Source organism: Chiloscyllium plagiosum, unplaced genomic scaffold, assembly GCF_037043375.1.
Source record: "Chiloscyllium plagiosum isolate Xiang-an unplaced genomic scaffold, Cpla_swu_hap1 HiC_scaffold_14, whole genome shotgun sequence".
In the NCBI taxonomy this organism is placed as follows: Eukaryota; Metazoa; Chordata; class Chondrichthyes; order Orectolobiformes; family Hemiscylliidae; genus Chiloscyllium; species Chiloscyllium plagiosum.
This window is the reverse complement of record NW_028270152.1, coordinates 67,418,165-67,437,712: the sequence shown is the minus strand read 5'-3', so window position 1 is coordinate 67,437,712 and position 19,548 is coordinate 67,418,165. Positions and strand designations below refer to the sequence as shown.

At 47.7% G+C, this 19,548-nt stretch overlaps 1 protein-coding gene across 2 annotated transcripts in view; it reads right to left on the bottom strand.

Moving 5' to 3' along the window:
- Positions 1 to 19,548, bottom strand: part of rad18 (RAD18 E3 ubiquitin protein ligase) — a 287,902-nt gene that overhangs the window by 265,895 nt on the left and 2,459 nt on the right. For both annotated transcript variants that reach the window (XM_087994505.1, XM_087994506.1), the window contains exon 2: positions 17,028 to 17,109. In XM_087994505.1, coding sequence (XP_087850631.1) covers positions 17,028 to 17,109 — 82 coding nt within the window. The remainder of the gene's footprint in view (positions 1 to 17,027; positions 17,110 to 19,548) is intronic.

The following is a 19,548-nucleotide window of genomic DNA, read 5'->3' as shown; positions in this document are numbered from 1 at the left end:
TATGTTTCATTTGGTGCCTATGTTTAAATTTCAGCTCCATCAACAAATGGTCACTTTGCCATCGATCCTATCAATCGTCACTGCCATTGTCCTGCACCTCCCCACTCACTCCAGCACAATCTTAGACAGGAAAACGTTTGACAGGAACCTACTTAATCATGATGGTTCACATATACCATGTAGTGTGCAGGAAAGTGAAAGGAAAAATAACTATTTGAATCACACTCAGAGGATGCTTGCGTGCAAGTAATGACAAGTGTTAAAATATCCACTCCACTGGTAACCATGGCTCGAAACAGGCAAGTTCTGCTCAGGAGTTTGGCTTATGATCAAGTGAAAACTAGAATTTGCTCAGTGGTTAAACACCCTACAAGTATCACTGTCTACTCATACATAAGGAATACAGATGGACAGCTCATGCCTCTGGTATCATACTTCAGCCATGAGTTAGTGCCTTGAGGAGAATGTTGCAGTATGTAACAAAAACAATTTACAATAAAGACAAAACAGTCCCAATATCTACCCTTTAAGTTTTATTTTCGCAGGATGAATGCGGTTTCCTGCTGGAACACTTTGCTCATGAAGCTGCCATCCAACTGTGCTCTTCATCAATTCTGAAATCACAGCTTTTGAAGTTTTTGGGTAATTTTCTCTCGTGCCTCTGAGCAGTTTGAGATCAAAAGGAAATTGTTTTTCTCAGCACAGTACAACTGTAAAGATATCTCCACAGAAACAGCCTGCTCCACACAGGCCCAAGCATTTTATTTTCTCACGGCTCTTCAGGAGATTTTCCCAAGAGCTACTTTCTGAGTTTGGAGACAACATTTTCATTTGATATTTTAACCACCTGCTCGTGCTCAGCTTTAGATCCATTTACACCTATTCGGGCTCATAGCCTTTTGGTTATTGAGTTAAATAATTATTATTGGAATGCTTTGTATCTGAAACTGGATTTTTCTCAAACGCCCTTTTTGTAATTCTAACTGCGTTTTTTTTAAAATCACCTGTCCTACTAATCCCAATAAACAATCTTGTTTCTGCAAGATTTCTGAAGCTTATTCTTTCTCCTTCTTGAATTTTTGATTAACATGCGATATATATTTTCAGGTCACATTAGCGAAGATTTGACATGCATTTATTTGAGGTGCATCTCATTGTTTTTGAAGGATCTTAATTTGTTCTATACTGAATTGACTCAATTTATCATTTTCCATCGTAAGTGACAAACCATTAGTGACTTCATTAGAATGCTGTATACAACAACATGGCATACATGTACACACATAACTTAGAAGAGTGAATGCTATGCCTGTGCTGTTAAATGGTCTTGTTCAGCAACAACACTAGATATTTGACAAAACATTGGCTTTTATGGAAAAAGGACAAACAATCCCAACTTCCTAAACTGATATAAAAACAATTCCACAATTTTACAAGATCAATTGATCACCTGAAAATAGGACAAAGTGCAACAGATTACAGAGGAACCTCGATTCTCCGAATGAGATGGTCGGGCACTATTTCGGTCAGATAATTGATCATTCAGTGGGTCAATTCAATGCCTCCCCTCTGGGGGTCAGAATTTTCTGTTAAGTCTGCTCCCCGTTCAGGACACGGCAGCACACTGCGCACAGGCGCCCACCCCCCCAACCCCTTCCAACACCCCCTGAACCCTCAACCCTGTCCAACATTCCTCCCTGCACCCCCAACCCAGTCCAACATCGCGCCCCCCCCGCGCCCTGCCCCCCCAATCCCCATGTGCCCCTGCCCCGGTCAGCTCCCCACCCCGCCGGAGTGGACATCAACAGTAAGACTCCTACTACCTTTTCTCTCTCTCTCTCTCTCTCACATACACACTCACACAACATTTTGGCAAGGTCCACCTCTGCCATGTACAGGACAATGTTAGACAGAATATCTGGGGAAGGGGGATGTAGGGTTCACCTCTGTGTAGAGGTCCATGGATAAAGTGTGGGGAGAGGGAGGGTGAGAGGTCAGTCATTTGGACTTCCATCTGGGCTTCCATCAATGTCTAGGACAGCATTTCAGTAAGCCGAAATCATTTTTAATCATTGTAAACAAAAGACATGATCAGAGCTGAAACGTTCTTTGATGTAATCTTTCTATCGGGACCTCGAGATCCCCTTCAGATAATCTGATATTCGGATAATTGACATTCGGATAATCGAGGTTCCTCCGTAACTGCAAAAGGAGTGGCCCTTCCATTCTCTCTCTCCAGCTCCACAATAATGGTGCTTGTCAATGTGGTATACATTAATGATTTACATTCAAATATGGGAGGCACTATTGGGAAATTTGCAAATGACATGAAAATTAGTCGTGTAGTTGATAGCAAAGTGGATGGGTCTTGACTGAGGGATGATACCAAGTAGTAGACGGAAAAGTAGGAAATGGAATTCTCACCAGAAAAATGAGAGGTAATGCATTTAGAGAGGGCAAACAAAGATAAGGAATACACAATAAAGAGGCTATTAACAATAGAAAAAGTGAGATACATTATGCACATCCATAGGGCTCTCAAAGGTGGCAGGACAGATAGATAAGGTGCAAAAGGAAGCATTTGCCATGCTTTCCTTCACTGGGCAAGATACAAAATATAGGAGCAGGTATGCAATGCCATAACAGTGTAAAACCCTGTCAAGATTACAGCTGAAATGTTGTGCCCTGTTCTGGTCACCACATTACAGAAAGAACATAATTGCTCTGGAAAAAGAGTACAGAGGAGATTTACAATACGGTGCCAGGGTTTCTCGCAATGCAAGCAAGAAACCAGTGACAGGCTAGGATCGCTTTATTTAGTTTAGAGGATGCTGAGGCATGAATTAATTGAGCTGTCCAAAATTATTTGGAGCCTGTACAGAGTGCAGAGAGAAGAGCTGTTTCCCCAACACAGAAGTTAATTCGGAAGGGGCAGCAATTTACAGTGATTGATAGAAGGATTAGAGGGGACATGAAGGAAAAAAGCCTTTCTGCCCAGATGGTGGTGGGTATGTGAAAAGTGTTGCCTGGTTTGATAGTGGAGGTAGAAACCCTGTTTAAAAGGAACCTGGATCCACACACAAAGATTGACAGTTTACAAAGGCTAGGATCCAGGAGCCACAAAGTGGGATTAGAATGAGCAGCCAGTTTATTTAGTTAGTGCAGGTACAGTGCGCTGCAAGTTCCCGTCCTGTGCCATAACTTTTCTGTGATTGTATGAAACAATTCGGTTGGTCTAAGAAAAATGCACTTCCACAAATTTAATTAGTGCATAACTGTTAGGGCGTTGAAGAGAGCACAAATTCTGCTTCATTCACACTGAAACAGACATTGTCACATATTGACTCATCTGCATACTCATTAAGATGCTTCGTATTCTGTGACAAACAATTCTAGAGGAGCATCACTCAAACAGAAACCAGTGACATTCTCGTTTTTCTCCCCATATTCCTATCAGGTTACTTCCCACCCTTGGTCCTAAACAATCCACTGATTTCCAGCATCCACGTTCACTTTAAGAATGGTCATTTCAACTGCTGATATTAGAGACTAGCTGAGGAATTTGGAAGAACAGGAAGACAAAAAAAAGAGGAAAGAAAAACTGCAGGTCAAAATGTTGCCACGGCAACAATTGGCAAGAATTTAGGAAAATTCACAGCATGGTGAAATGTGGCTTAATCGGAGATGGGGGAACTGGAGATTAGTCAGTTTACCAAGTAAAATGGGACAGGACAAGATGGAACAATAAGAAATCAATTCAATAAATCTCTGAGGCATTCCCAGATCATTCCCAAGCTCCCAGAGTCACAGCTGCAGTGCAGTGACTGAGGAGTATGTTCACTGTCATTTCCTCAGTCAAGAAACTGTGATGCAAAGAGTAGGTTATATCACAAAGCACCAGACCCAGTCATCTGATACAATGCATTATTGGAGAGAAATCTACCACGTGTAAGTCTGGCCTGACTGCAATTCCACATTTCCTTACACGGTAATTACCTACAGTGACCAGCATGATTCTCATGGACAATGTCAAGGCTTCGTACTGCTATATTCCAAGCAGGGATTTATCAAGGCCTCACCATTTTCATGCTACCCAAGAATCTTCCAGCCCAGAAAGCAGCCATTCTACCCACCATAACTGTGCCAGCTCATTGACATCTACAACCAGACCAGATACTCATTGACTCCCCCCCCCCATCAGACCAGACACACACTGACTCACCCCCAACCAGGCCAGACACTCTCTGACCACCCCCAATCACACCAAACCCTCACTGACTCCCCCCAACCAGACCAGACACAAGCTGACTCCCCCTCCAACCAGACCAGACCCTCACTGACTTCCCCCGCAACCAGACCAGACACACACTGACTGCCCCTCCAACCAGACCAGACACCCGCTGACCTCCGCCTCCCTAACTGGTCCACCGCCAACTCCCCTAACCAGAATAGATACAATGCTAATTTGTTGAGGAGTCAGTAAATGTGTCTTATCAATGTTTGGTGACCATGTCACAATCTGACTGTTGTCAAACCCAAGTAGCTCACACTATTGTCCCTTAAAGGTAATGCACTGTCCACACCAGGTCTGCAAATATGTGTCACACCAGAACCACATGTGTGGGGCTGACGCCCAACTTCAATCTGAAGCAGACTAGCAAGCCATTCAGTTGCATCAAAATCCCTACAAAACAAGCTCTAATCACAGAGAACAAAGTGGTCCAAAAAGATAGGTCATCACCACCACCATCTCAAAAACAATCAAGGATGAACTACAATGTGGATGGGCAGCACGGTGGCTCAGTGGTTAGCACCTCTGCCTCACAGCACCAGGGACCTGGGTTCGATTCCAGCCTGGGGCGACTATGTGGAGTTCGCACATTCTCCCAGTGTCTGTGCAGGTTTCCTCTGGGTTGTCCAGTTTCCTCCCAAAGATGTGCAGGTTAGGTGAACTGGCCATGCTAAATTACCCAGAGTGTTCAGGGATGTGTAGGCTAGGTACAGGCCAGTTGGGGAAATGTAGAATAATAGGGTACGGGAATGTGTTTGGGTGGGCTACTCTTTGGAGGGTTAGTGAGGACCTATTGGGCCAAATGGCCTGTTTTCACACTGTAGAGATTCTATGAAATGCTGAGCTTGCTAGTGACACCCGCATCCCACAAGGGAATATGAAGAGCAAACAGGCTTGCAGAATCAGCAAAATGTACATCAAGGGGTATGTAGCTGGAAGAACATGCTTAGGCTGGGCAGGATTAGGCTGTGGGATTGCAGGACAGAAATATTAAAACACAGAGAATTTGGAAAGGCTCAGCGTGTTGAAAATCTGGGAGAGAATCCAGGTTACAGAAGTCTTAGTTCAATCAGAGTAAATGGAGCATGGAAGCAGGAGGCTTCGACAGGACGGGTAAAAGTTGAGATGAAAAAAGGTACAGATTAGAGTGTTGGCTGTAATGGTGAGGTGAAAGGGACAAAGCAGCGCTTCGGGGAGAACAATCATGGCAATACATCAAATGCGAAGGAGTTTAACTAGAGTGAAACCTGCCACTCCATCAACTTTAGCCTGAGGTAAGAAACAGGAAGCGTGATGGATCGGAGGCCAGAAGCACATAGGAGCTGGCCTCATCCAAGAACAACAATGGTCAGCCTGAGTGACATTTGGCTGAAGGAACTGATAAGTCAGCTCTCACTTATCCAACACCAAAGGTAGGAAGAGATACCGAACATAGTTTGGCTTCAATTACTTCTAATAACACACTTGATTCCCATAAAACAAATGAAATAAAACTCACAGGTTGCCAAAAGTCATAGCTTTATTCCACAAACAAAGGCAACAATTCAGAGAAAAATACTCGACATAGTGCTAGAGGGATGAGTTCCTTTCAAATAACAGGCTGCTCAACATGGACAAAGTAACAACAATTTGGTTGCCTGGCTGAACTAATATTGACTAGTCTCATGAAAAAACTTTTAAGGGTGGAGCTAGTGATTTGACAAGAAGAGCTCAAAGCAGAATTCACAGATTAACAATATACTACCTGCACCATAAATCAAGATTTGATACCTCAGCCTAAAAAACTCATGGGCAGACAGGAGCTTGATAAAGAAAAGGGATCACAGTCTTCATTCTTTATGAGAGGTTTAATTTGGTAAAGCGGTGGAAAATGTTCAAATTTTTTTGTGCCAACATATTTATTTTTGATGGAGAATTTTAGTGGGTCTGTTGAGGTTTGTGGTAATATGTTTTGTGAGAAGCTAAAAAATCATTGTAGGATTAACTATGTAAAATTCGGATTAACTGTACTTTCACAGTAAGGCATGTCCAGTCCAGGCAATAACAGCAGGCCATCAGTGTGGCTCCAAACAGGGACAAGAAAGCCAAGCATAAGGGCAAAGGGAAGTTACTACATTTCTAAAGCACTACCTAATACTATGATAAAACATAGGCCGCTAAGGGTTGTGCAAGTGTTCAAAATGCACGGAGTTGGTGGGGGGGGGGGGAAAGAGAGAAGAAACACCACCTCCCTACCCCGACCCTCAAAAAAAAAAGGGTAGAGGAGGCTGAGCTGAAAGGGAGGGTGAGACAGGAAGACATTGTGATGGGAAAGGGAAAACTCAGAACTAGGATGACTTTAAATCACTGAAGCAATGAATTACTTACCAACGAATGTGGTAACTCCAGTTCAAGCTGCACGTGTTCAGAACCTAACATACAGTGGTACATTTAGTGTATGCCAATAAAACGAACATAAAACAGTACAGCGCTGTGCAGGCCCTTCGGCCCTCGCTGTTCTGCTGACCTTTTATTCTACTCCAAGATCAAACTAACCGACATACTCTACACTTTACTATCATCCATGTGCCTATCCAAGATTCACTTAAATGTCCCTAATGTATCTGACTCTACCACCACTGCTGACAGTGCATTCCACACACCCACCACTCTCTGTGTAAACAACCTACCTCAGACATCCCCCTTAAATCTTCCTCCAATCACCTCAAAATTATGCCCCCTCATAATAGCCATTTCTGCCATGGGAAAGTCTCTGGCTATCCACTCTATCGATGCCTCTCATCATCTTGCACACCTCTATCAAGTCGCCTTTCATCCTTTTTCACTCCAACGAGAAAAGCCCTAGCTCCCTCAACCTTTCTGCATAAGACATGCCCTCTAGTCCAGACAGCATCCTGGTAAATGTCCTCTGCATCCTTTCTAAAGCTTCTATATCGTTCCTATAATGAGTCGACCAGAACTGAACACAATACACCAAGCGTGGTCTAACCAGGGATTTACAAAGTTGTAACATAACCATGCGGTTCTTAAACTCAATGCCTCTGCTAATGAAAACCAATACACCATGCGCCTTCTTAACAACCTTATCAACTTGGGTGTCAACTTTGAGGGATCTATAAATGTGGACCCCCAAGATCCCTCTGTACCTCCACACTGCCAAGAATCCTGCCTTTAACCCTGTACTCTGCATTCGAACCCAATTACAACCTTCCAAAATGCATCACTTCACACATTTCCAAGTTGAACTCCATCTGCCACTTCTCAGCCCAGTTCTGCATCCTGGCAATGTCCCGTTGCAACCTACAGCAGCCCTCCACACTGTCCACCAGTCCACCAACCTTCGTGTCATCGGCAAACTTACTAATCCACCCTTCCGCTTTCTTATCCAAGTCACTTATAAAAATCGCAAAAAGCAGAGATCCAGAACAGATCCCTGCGGAACACCACTGGTCACCGAGCTCCAGGCTGAATACGTTCCATCGACTACCACCCTCTGCCTTCTGTACCCAGACAGGTTTCCCTGTATCCCATGTCTCCTTACTTTCTGAATGAGCCTACCACAGGGAACCTTATCAAACACCTTGTGAAAATTCATGTACACCACATCTACTGCTCTACCTTCAATGTGTTTTGCCACTTCTCAGAAGAGTTCACTAAGACTTGTGAGGCATGACCTGCCCCTCTCAAAGCCACGCTGACTATCTCTAATCAAGCTATGCGTTTCCAAATAATCATAAATCCTGTCTCTCAGAATCCTCTCCACTAATTTACCCACCATTGGCATAAGACTGACTGGCCTGTAATTTCCAGGTCAACCCTATTCCCCTTTGCCACCCTCCAATCATCTGGCAGTATTCCAGTGCACAACAAGGACGCAAAGATCATTGCAAAAGGCGTCGCAATCTCTTCCCGTAGTAACACTGGATATATCCTGTCTGGCCCGGGTATTTACCTAACTCACGTTTATCAAAATCACCAGCACAACCTCCTTAACATCAACGTGTTCGAGCATTTCAGCCGGTTTCACGCTGGACTTACAAATGACAAGGTCCCTCTCACTAGTGAATACTGAAGCCAGGTATTCGTTAAGGACCTCCCCAACTCCTCCGACTCCAGGCACAAGTTTCCTCCACTATCCCTGATCGGCCCTACTCTCACTCTGGCCATTCTCTTGTTCCTCACATGAAAGTGTAGAAAGCCTTGGGATTTTCCTTAATCCTCCTCACCAAGGCTTTTTCATGCCCCCTTCTCACTCTCCTAAATCCGTTCTTCAGTTCCTTCCTGGCCACTTTGTAACCCTCTAGAGTCCTGTCTGATCCTTGCTTCCTCAACCTTAAGTAAACTTCCTTGTTCTTCTTGATTAGATGTTCCTCAACCCTTGTCACCCACAGTTCCTTCACCCTACCATCCCTTCTACACCTCAGTAGGGCAAACCAATCCAGCACTTGCAAGTACTCCCTAAACAATCTCCACATTTCTGTGGTGCATTTCTCTGAGAATATCTGCTCTCAGTTTATGCTCTACATAAATATAACATTGTAGTTCCCCCTCCCCCAATTAAATACTTTCCCATACCGTCTGCTGCTATCCTTCTCCATGACTATACTAAAGGTCAAGGAAGTGTGATCACTATTATGAATATGCTCTCCCACCGAAAGATCTGACACCTGACCTGGTTTGTTGCCAAGCACCAAATCCAATATGGCCTCTCCTACATATTGAATGATAAAGTCTGCTCCAAAATATTTATACTAAGGAGGTTCCAATCAACTTTAGGGAAGTTGAACCATGACAACAACCCTTTTACTTCTGCACCTCAGTGTCTCTGTTGCTATGGGGGGAGGGTTATAGAAAACCCCCAGTAAAGTGACTGCTCCTTTCCTGTTTCTGACTTCCACCCATTCTGATTCTGTAGACAAACCCTCGACGGCCTCCCTTTCTGCAGTTGTTATACTATCCCTGCTTAGCGATGCCACTCTCCCACCTCTTTTACCTCCCTCCCTATTCCTCTTGAAACATCTCAACCCCAGAACATCCAAGAACCATTCCTGCCCCAGTGTTATCCAAGTTTCCATAATGCCCACAACATCGTAGTTCCAAGTACTGATCCATGCTCTAAATTTATCACCTTTATTCCCCTCTAGTTCAGGTGCAACCAGTCCTCCTTGTACAGGTCTCACCTTCCCCAGAATGTATCCCAATGATCCACGTGTAGTGTCTCCCACCTTCCTCCTCCTCTAACCTAAAAAATAGGACTCAAGTCGGCTGAACAGGTAAGCTACTTAGTGTTCTTGTTTTGGAGACTAAGTGTAGAGTTATGGCAGCACAGGCAGTGGAATGTTCCTCCTGCAGGATGTTTGAGGTAGGGGTGACCACCGATGCTCCTGCCGACTTCACCTGCAGGACGTGCAGCCAGCTCCAGCTCCTCACAGATCGCGTTAGGGAACTGGAGCTGGAGTTGGATGAACTGAGGATTATTCGAGAGGCTGATAGATAGAAGCTACAGGGACGTAGTTACGCCAGAGAACAGAGGTAGCTCAGCAACAGTTAGAGGTGGGAAGGGGAGGAAGCAGGCAGTGCAGGGATCCCCTGTGGTCGTTCCCCTCAACAATAAGTATACCGCTTTGGATACTGTTGGGGGGGGTGGGGGAAGGCCTAGCAGGGGTAAACTGCAGTGACCAGGTCTCTGGCACGAGGTCCGGCTCTGAGGCCCAGAAGGGAAAGGGGGAAGAGGAGGAGAGCGCTAGTTATAGGAGACTCTATAGTTAGAGTGACAGACAGGCAGTTCTGTGGACATGGGCGAGACTCTCGGATGGTTTGTTACCTCCCGGGTGCCAGGGTCCGAGACGTCTCGGATCGTGTCTTCAGAATCCTTAAGGGGGAGGGTGTGCAGCCAGAAGTCGTGGTGCACGTTGGCACCAACGACATATGTAGGAAGAGGGGTGGGGAGGCCATTCAGGAGCTCAGGGAGTTAGGTTGGAAGCTAAAAGCTAGTCGTCATCTCTGGGTTGTTGCCGGTGCCACGTGACAGTGAGGCAAGGAATAGGGAGAGAGTGCAGTTGAACACGTGGCTGCAAAGATGGTGTAGGAGGGAGGGCTTCAGATATTTGGACAATTGGACTGCATTCTGGGGAAGGTGGAACCTGTACAAGCAGGACAGGTTGCACCTGAACCAGAAGGGCACCAATATCCTGGTTTGCTAGCACTCTTCGGGGGGGGTTTAAACTAATTTGGCAGGGGGATGGGATCCGGACTTGTAGTCCAGCAAGTAGGTTAGCTGTTTTTCAGGATATCCAAGAATGTAGGGAGGTTGTGGAGTAGGTAGCACTGACAGGGAATACTTGCGGACACAGAGATGGGCTCAAGTGTATACTTCAACGCAAGGAGTATCAGAAATAAGGTGGGTGAACTTAAGGCGTGGATCGGTACTTGGGACTACGATGTTGTGGCCATTACGGAAACGTGGATAGAAGAGGGACAGGAATGTTTGTTGGAGGTTCCTGGTTACAGATGTTTCAGTAAGATTAGGAGGGGTGGTAAAAAAGGAGGGGAGGGGGGGAGGGGGGGGGGGGGTGGCGTTGCTAATTAGAAATGGTATAATGGCTGCAGAAAGGCAGTTCGAGGGGGATCTGCCTTTGGAGGGAGTATGGGCTGAAGCCAGAAATAGGAAAGGAGCAGTCACCTTGTTGGGTGTTTACTATAGGCCCCCCAATAGCAGCAGAGATGTGGAGAAACAGATTGGGAAACAGATTTTGGAAAGGTGCAGAAGCCACAGGGTAGTAGTCATGGGCGATTTCAACTTCCCTAATATTGATTGGAAGCTCTTTAGATCAAGTCGATTGGACGGGGCGGTATTTGTTCAGTGTGTCCAGGAAGCTTTTCTAACTCAGTTTGCAGATTGTCTGACCAGAGAGGAGGCCATATTGGATTTGGTACTTGGTAACGAACCGGGACAAGTGATGGGCTTGTTAGTGGGTGAGCATTTTGGTGGTGACCACAATTCTGTGACTTTCACCTTGGTTATGGAGAGAGATAGGTGCGTGCAACAGGGCAGGTTTTACAATTGGGGGAAGGTAAATACGATGCTGCAAGACAGGATCTGAGGAGCATAAATTGGGAGCATAGGTTGTCAGGGAAGGATGTCGTTGAAATGTGGAACTTTTTCAAGGAACAGATACATGTCCTTGATATGTATGTACCTGTCAGGCAGGAAAGAGATGGTCGTGTGAGGGAACCCTTGGTTGACGAGGGAGGTTGAATGTCTTGTAAGGAGGAAGAAGGAGGCTTACATAAGGTTGAGGAAACAAGGTTCAGACAGAGCGTTGGAGGGATACAGGATAGCCAGGAGGGAGCTGAAGAAAGGGATTTGGAGAGCTAAGAGAGGGCATGAAAAATCTTTGGCGGGTAGGATCAAGGATAACCCCAAGGCCTTTTATGTGTATGTGAGAAACATGAGAAAAACGAGAAAGAGGGTAGGTCCGATCAAGGACAGTAGTAGGAGACTGTGTATTGAGTCGGAAGAGATAGGAGAGGTCTTGAATGAGTACTTTTCTTCAGTTTTACAAATGAGAGGGACCGTATTGTTGAAGAGGAGAGTATGAAACGGACTGGTAAGCTAGAGGAGATACTTGTTAGGAAGGAAGATGTGTTGGGCATTTTGAAAAACTTGAGGGTAGACAAGTCCCCCGGGCCTGACGGGATATATCCTAGGATTATGTGGGAAGCAAGAGAGGAAATTGCAGAACCATTGGCAATGATCTTTTTGTCTTCACTGTCAATGGAGGTGGTGCCAGGGGACTGGAGAGTGGCGAATGTTGTGCCCCTGTTCAAAAAAGGGAATAGGAATAACCCCGGGAATTACAGGGCAGTTAGTCTTACTTCGGTGGTAGGCAAAGTAATGGAAAAGGTACTGAGGGATAGGATTTATGAGTATCTGGAAAGACACTGCTTGATTAGGGACAGCCAGCACGGATTTGTGAGGGGTAGGTCTTGCCTTACAAGTCTTATTGAATTCTTTGAGGAGGTGACCAAGTATGTGGATGAGGGTAGAGCAGTGAATGTAGTGTACATGGATTTTAGTAAGGCATTTGATAAGGTTCCCCATGGTTGGCTTATGCGGAAAGTCAGGAGGTATGGGATAGTGGGAGGTTTGGCCAGTTGGATAGAGAACTGGCTAACCGGTCGAAGTCAGAGAGTGGTGGTAGATGGTAAGTATTCAGCCTGGAGCCCAGTTACAAGTGGAGTTCCGCAGGGATCAGTTCTGGGTCCTCTGCTGTTTGAAATTTTTATTAATGACTTGGAAGAGGGAGTCAAAAGGTGGGTCAGTAAATTTGCAGACGATACGAAGATTGGTGGAGTTGTGGATAGTGAGGAGGGCTGTTGTCGGCTGCAAAGGGACTTAGATATGATACAGAGGTGGGCTGAGGAGTGGCAGATGGAGTTCAACCCTGTCAAGTGTGAGGTTGTCCATTTTGGAAGGACAAATAAGAATGCGGAATACAGGGTTAACGGTAGGGTAGTAAGGTGGAGGAGCAGAGGGATCTTGGGGTCTATGTCATAGATCTTTGAAAGTTGCCACTCAGGTGGATAGAGCTTGTAAGAAGGCCTATGGTGTATTAGCGTTCATTCGCAGAGGGATTGAATTCAAGAGTGGTGAGGTGATGTTGCAGCTGTATAGGACCTTGGTAAGGCCACATTTGGAGTATTGCGTGCAGTTCTGGTCGCCTCATTTTAGGAAAGATGTGGAAGCTTTGGAGAGGGTGCAGAGGAGATTTACAAGGATGCTGCCTGGAATGGAGAATAGGTCGTACGAGGATAGGTTGAGAGTGCTAGGCCTTTTCTCATTGGAACGGAGAAGGATGAGGGGTGACTTGATAGAGGTTTATAAGATGATCAGAGGAATAGATAGAGTAGACAGTCAGAGACTTTTTCCCCGGGTACAACAGAGTGTTACAAGGGGACATAAATTTAAGGTGAAGGGTGGAAGGTATAGGGGGGGATGTCAGGGGTAGGTTCTTTACCCAGAGAGTGGTGGGGGCATGGAATGCGCTGCCTGTGGGAGTGGCAGTCAGAATCATTGGTGACCTTTAAGCGGCAATTGAATAGGTACATGGATTGGCGCTTTAGCTAGGACAAATGTTCGGCACAACATTGTGGGCCGAAGGGCCTGTTCTGTGCTGTATTATTCTATGTTCTATGTGAGGCCCTCCCTCCTACACCAGCTCTGCAGCTGCACTTGCTCTCTGTTCCTAGCCTTACTAGCCTGTGGCAGTGGTAGCAATCCTGAGATTACTGTTCTGCTCATCCTGCCTTTCAGCTTCCAACCTAACTCTCTATATTCGCTTTTCAGGTCCTCATCTCTTTTCTTAGCAATGTCATTGGTACCGATGTGTACCACAACTTCTGGTTGCTCACCAAGTCCCCCCCCTCCGCTTCAGAATCCTGTCGACTCGATCCGAGAAATCCCTGACCCTGGCACCCGGAAGGCAACATATCATCTGGGAGTCTCGCTTGTGATCACAGAATCTCCTGTTTTTTCCTCTAATCATTGAATCTCCTATCACTATCATTTTCCTATTCTCCCCACTTCCCTTCTGAGCCACAGAGCCAGGCTCAATGCCAGACACCTGTGGCTTTCCCCTGGTCAGTTGTCCCCCTCAACAGTATCCAAAACGGTACACTTATTATTGAGGGGAACAGCCACAAAGGATCCCTGCACTGACTGCTTATTCCCTTTCCCTCTCCTGGCAGTCACTTTATCCTGTAACTAAGGTGTTACTACCTCTCTATAACTGCTCCCTATCGCCCCCTCAGCTTCTCGAATGATCTGAAGTTCATCCAGCTCCAGCTCCCTACCATGGTCTGTGAGGAGCTGGAGTTGGGTGTATTTCTTGCAGGTGAAGTCAGCAGGCAACTTGTGGTGACCTTTACCTTTCACATCCTGCAAGAGAAGCCTGCAACTGCCATAGCTTTCAGGCCTTTGCTCTAAATTGCCAAAAGAGATTTTAAAAATCCTTACCTTACCAACTCTCCGCACAGTCTTTTTGACATGGCCATATGTTAAATGAGAGTCTGAGAGTGACATCCAAGATGCAGCAAAAAGTATAGTGACAGCCAGGTTAAAACATTCCAGCTTTGTTTATAAACATTGGAAACAAATTAGCTAGCTGTAACCTCGCTAATCTGCAGAAGGTGCGCTTTAGTTAATGGTCATGTGTGTCAAGTGTGCATCAATTACTTTCATCGCATGCAAATTTTAATTTCGGTGTTATCCAGGAAGTTAATGCTTTTCTTCTGCATTATGGCTTTAGTTTCACAGAGATGATAACTGTTGAGATTGATGAATTCTTCTATTTCTGCTTCTGTATAAGTCTAAATAAGTTAATGAGAATGAAAATGTAGACCCTGAAAACCAAGAAGTAACCCCAGAAAATCAAATAGTAATGATCAAGACGAGCCCTCAAAAGAAATGTTGCACCCTGCTGTGACACAAAGTGAACAGTTTATGATATTCTGCACAGCAGAAGCACTGACTGACCATACCATCAAGGTCTCATATTCTGCTTCATTGAGCTACTCAATGACTGTAAAATGCTAATTTTCTGAGTTTACAACAACTTTCGATCTCCAAACTACCTTTCCACAGAGTGTCAAGTTGTTTTTGTTTTTGCCATTAGCTGTCTTTGGGGATGTAACCTAGTGACCAAATGGAGCTCCACGCTGATGGTGTCCAGCACAACGTTCCTTTACTACCATCACTTTTCCTTCTCTAGACACGAACTGCTATGAAGAAATGCTATGAAGACCAGGGTCAGCGGAATGCGACAGCTTAATGGACAAATGCACAGGATCCACATTTGCTGGACGCCATAACATTGTACACATCTGTTACCACAAAATGCTGCTTCAATGGATTAGTGATCATTTCCTTGCCTAATCGTTCTGTGTTCAGATGAGGATGCTTAGGTCAGACCTTGGTCAGAGGTGATTTGCTACGTCCCATTGCGAACACCAGTTGAACCTGAGCATCTAAATGATGTGGAAGTACGCAGCAGTGATGTTATAAAGGAACCGTGCTGGCTGAAGGGGAACCTCCATGAGCCACACGCTGCATCCTCATCTATCGTGTTGGTGTAACGACGCTCTGGACTGAACGCCGTGTTTAGTTGAGTTTTTGATGTGGGTCCAGGGTTGGTTAAGTGCCACAATGGCTGCAGGCACTCCCTTCTCAATGGCACTAGATAGTCACTCAGCCACATGGCAAGTTGATGCCCAGATTAAACCTGAAAGCGATTGGATTATGGAGACATCTCCCTCATTATCCAGGTAGAGTGGGTTGCACTGTGTGGAGCTGTGTGTGCAGCCCTAATCTGCAGGGAATGTCACCAATTACTGTTCCCAGGTCTAAAGAACACTCGTCAGTCCTGTTCCAAATTTCAATCCTTCCCACTGGTGGGATGTTGGGGGCTGGGGCTGCCTTTCCTAAGAAGGTGAAGATGGACGCAGGGGGAACCAGGTTTGATGGCTGGCCGAGGAACAGCAGCAGCTCCAACTGGAGGGTGAGCAGCCCCTGGTTCAGGGAGAGGTCCCAGCTCCACAGTCCCTCAGGATGAACTTCTTGTAACTGGCTATTTCCAAGGAGTGATAGTTGATCTTGTGTGGGATCTCTCAATCGCACCTCCACAAATACACCAGCACAGTGACCGATGCCTCCTATGTAAGGCCGATGCTCTTCATGACAGAGCTCAGTTGCGTTTGGTGCTAGGAGCCAGAGAGAACCTGACTGACACCCAGGTCCAGCAGACGAAAGCTGGGTGCAGCTGACAATTGTTAACTCCAAACTATTTTGGTCACGTTGTCAAAATAGAGTTGGCATTCTAGGGGCTCAGCCCCTGCTGGCTTCGGTTTTGTTCCATTTTGCTTTCTGTAAATAATTACTGTACAAAAGCTCAGGTTTGTGTTTGTACTTGTGCAGTTGCTCGCCTGCTTGTGATGTTCCCCAACTGAACAATATCAAGATTTTGTTCTACAGTGGGCACCGGAGACAGAACAGCGCTAACATAAGTGAGGGAGCTCAGATAGGTAAAGTGTGCAGCATGATGCTTAAGCAGAGACTGAGATCAATGTCGTTGTACATGCAAGGGAGTGTCAGCCATGCCAGCCTTGTGCCAAGGGCAGTATGGCTGCTGTGCCATTACATTGCCGGAGAGGACCAACGCTTATCAGGCCCTTTAGAGATGGAGCAGGCACCAGCAATGTCAGTGGAAGCCTGCTGAGTTGTGGCAAGTTGTTGTGGAAACACCGCGTGGGGTGGAAACTGGATGTCCAGAGATGGCAAAGGGGCAGGGTAGGGAGTTGACAATGCAAGTTTGTAAGATAGTGAGAAATCTCACAAGGCCTCATAATGAATAACCCTCCAAAGAAAAATCAACACAACCCTGACAGAGCCAAAATCAGCTCATTATAACTGTTTGTATCTTACTGCTGCTGCCTGCCAGATCTGCTGTCATGATATGTCAAACTGGTCTGTCTTGTCCCATACATACACATTGTCACTGTAGCCCATCTGCAGCCGCTGTGATAACAAACATCTGACACACGCCCATCTAAAACAATGCACCTTACATGTCACACAGACAGCAGTATAAAAATGTCTTCACAATTCTACGGAATTGCACTGCACTGGTAAAAACATCTCGGGTGCCTAGGTTAGGTTGATGGCGTGCAGAATACTCACAATTGTGTGAACAGTGAGGGATCATCATGGCAGTGTTGAAGTATTCAAAACATATGCCACAGCGCAGCAGGTCATCCATGGCCTGAGAAAGAAAGAAGACACATGATGTCCAAAATCTCCAGAGAGAATTTACCATCCTACATGGAGTCGTCACCTTGATCTAGATTATACTATGCAAAGATTACATTATACAGCGTCATTGCCAAGCCTATTCAATTGTGGGCCTGTGAAGTTAAATAAACAAGATTTGTACTGATCAATCATTTCTCTTTACTGACAAAGAGCAGAACACACAGCAGATGCTGTAGGATCAAAATGAAAGTCACATTCATCTTCACCACTCAGTGCCTCACAGTCAATCAATATAAATCTTGTCTTGCTGTTACATGAGAAAACAGAGCATTCACCCCACCCCAGCCCGCAACACTCTCTTCTCCCCAATCACTGCACTCCCTCTAACGTTGTCTGTTTCTCACCCTCAGTCGCTCCCACACTGGCAGAAGCACAGGGCACCTTTCATTGCGCTGCGCCAGGAACCTCTCACTGCCCTGTATTGAGCACCAGATGCCCCTCACTGTCCCCCACCGAGCACCAGACGCCCCTCACTGTCCCACACCGAGCACCAGACGCCCCTCACTGCCCCACACCGAGCACCAGACGCCCCTCACTGCCCCACACCGAGCACCAGACGCCCCTCACTGTCCCACACCGAGCACCAGACGCCCCTCACTGCCCCACACCGAGCACCAGACGCCCCTCACTGCCCCACACCGAGCACCAGACGCCCCTCACTGCCCCACACCGAGCACCAGGTATTCGTCACTAAGCACCGTGCCCTCATCACTCTGTCTCTCTCCCCTTTCCTTTTCCTTCTCCTTTCTCCTCTTCCCTCTCCCCTCCTCTCCCTCCCTCTCCCCCCTCCTCTCCTCTCCCTCCCCCTCTGTCTCTCCCCTCTCCCTCTCCCCCCCTCCACTCTCCCTCCCTCCCTCCCTCTCCACTCTCCCTCCCTCTCCTCTCCCTCCCTCCTCCTCCTCCACTCTCCCTCCCTCTCCTCTCCCTCCCTCCTCCTCCTCCTCCTCCTCTCTCTCCCTCCCTCCTCTCTCTCCCTCCCTCCTCCTCCTCCTCTCTCTCCCTCTCCCTCCCTCCTCCTCTCTCTCCCTCTCCCTCCCTCCTCCTCTCTCTCCCCCTCCCTCCCTCCTCCTCTCTCTCCCTCCCTCCCTCCTCTCTCTCCCTCCCCTCTCTCCCTCCCTCCTCCTCTCTCTCCCTCTCCTCTCCTCTCCTCTCCCTCCCTTCTCTCTCTCTCCCTCCCTCCTCCTCTCTCTCCCTCTCCTCTCCTCTTCCTCCCCCTCTCCCTCCCTCTCCCCCTCCCTCCTCCTCTCTCTCCCTCCCTCCTCCTCCTCCTCCTCCCTCTCTCTCTCCCTCTCCTCTCCCTCCCTCCTCCCTCTCTTTCCCTCCTCTCTCTCTCCCTCCCTCTCCTCTCTCTCCCTCTCTCTCTCCCTCTCCTCTCTCTCCCTCTCTCTCTCCCTCCCTCCCTCTCTCCCTCCCTCCCTCCCTCTCTCCTCCCTCCCTCCCTCTCTCCTCCCTCCCTCTCTCCTCCCTCCCTCCCCTCTCTCCTCCCTCCCTCTCTCCTCCCTCCCCTCTCTACCTCCTCCCTCCCTCTCCTCTTTCCCTCCCTCTCCTCTCTCCCTCCTCCCTCCCTCCCTCCCTCTCCTCTCTCCCTCCCTCTCCTCTCTCCCTCCCTCCCTCTCCTCTCTCCCTCCTCCCTCTCCTCTCTCCCTCCTCCCTCTCCTCTCTCCCCTCTCCCTCCCTCCTCCCTCCCTCCCTCGCCCCCTCCTCCCCTCCCTCCCTCCTCTCCTCCCTCCCTCTCCTCTCCCTCGTCTCCCCCCATCTCTCCCTCCCTCCCCTCTCCCTCTCTCTACTCCCTCCCTCTCCTCTCTCCCTCCCTTCCTCCTCCCTCTCTCCCCCCTCTCCTCTCCCTCCCTCTCCTCACCCCTCTCCCTCCCCCGTCTCTCTACCCTCTCTCTCCCTCCCTCTCCTCACCCCTCTCTCTCTACCCTCTCTCTCCCTCCCTCTCTCCCCCTCTCCCTCTCTCTCTCCCCCTCTCCTCTCTCCCCCCTCTCCCTCTACCCTCTCTCTCCTCTCTCCCGCTCCCTCTCTCCCTCCCTCTCTCCTCTCTCCCTCCCTCTCTCCCTCCTCTCTCCCTCCCTTCCTCCCTCTCCCCCCCTTCCTCCCTCTCCCTCTCTCTCCCTTCCTCCCTCTCTCCCTTCCTCCCTCTCCCTCTCTCCCCTCTCCCCTCTCCCTCCCTCTCTCCCCCTCCCTCTCTCCCCTCTCCCTCCCTCTCTCCCCCTCCCTCTCTCCCCTCTCCCTCCCTCCCTCTCTCCCCCTCCCTCTCTCTTCCCCTCCTTCTCTCCTCTCTCCCCCTCCCTCTCTCCCCTCTCCCCCACCCTCCCCCTCCCCCCCTCCCTCTCTTCCCCTCCCCCCCTCCCTCTCTTCCCCTCCCCCCCTCCCTCTCTTCCCCTCC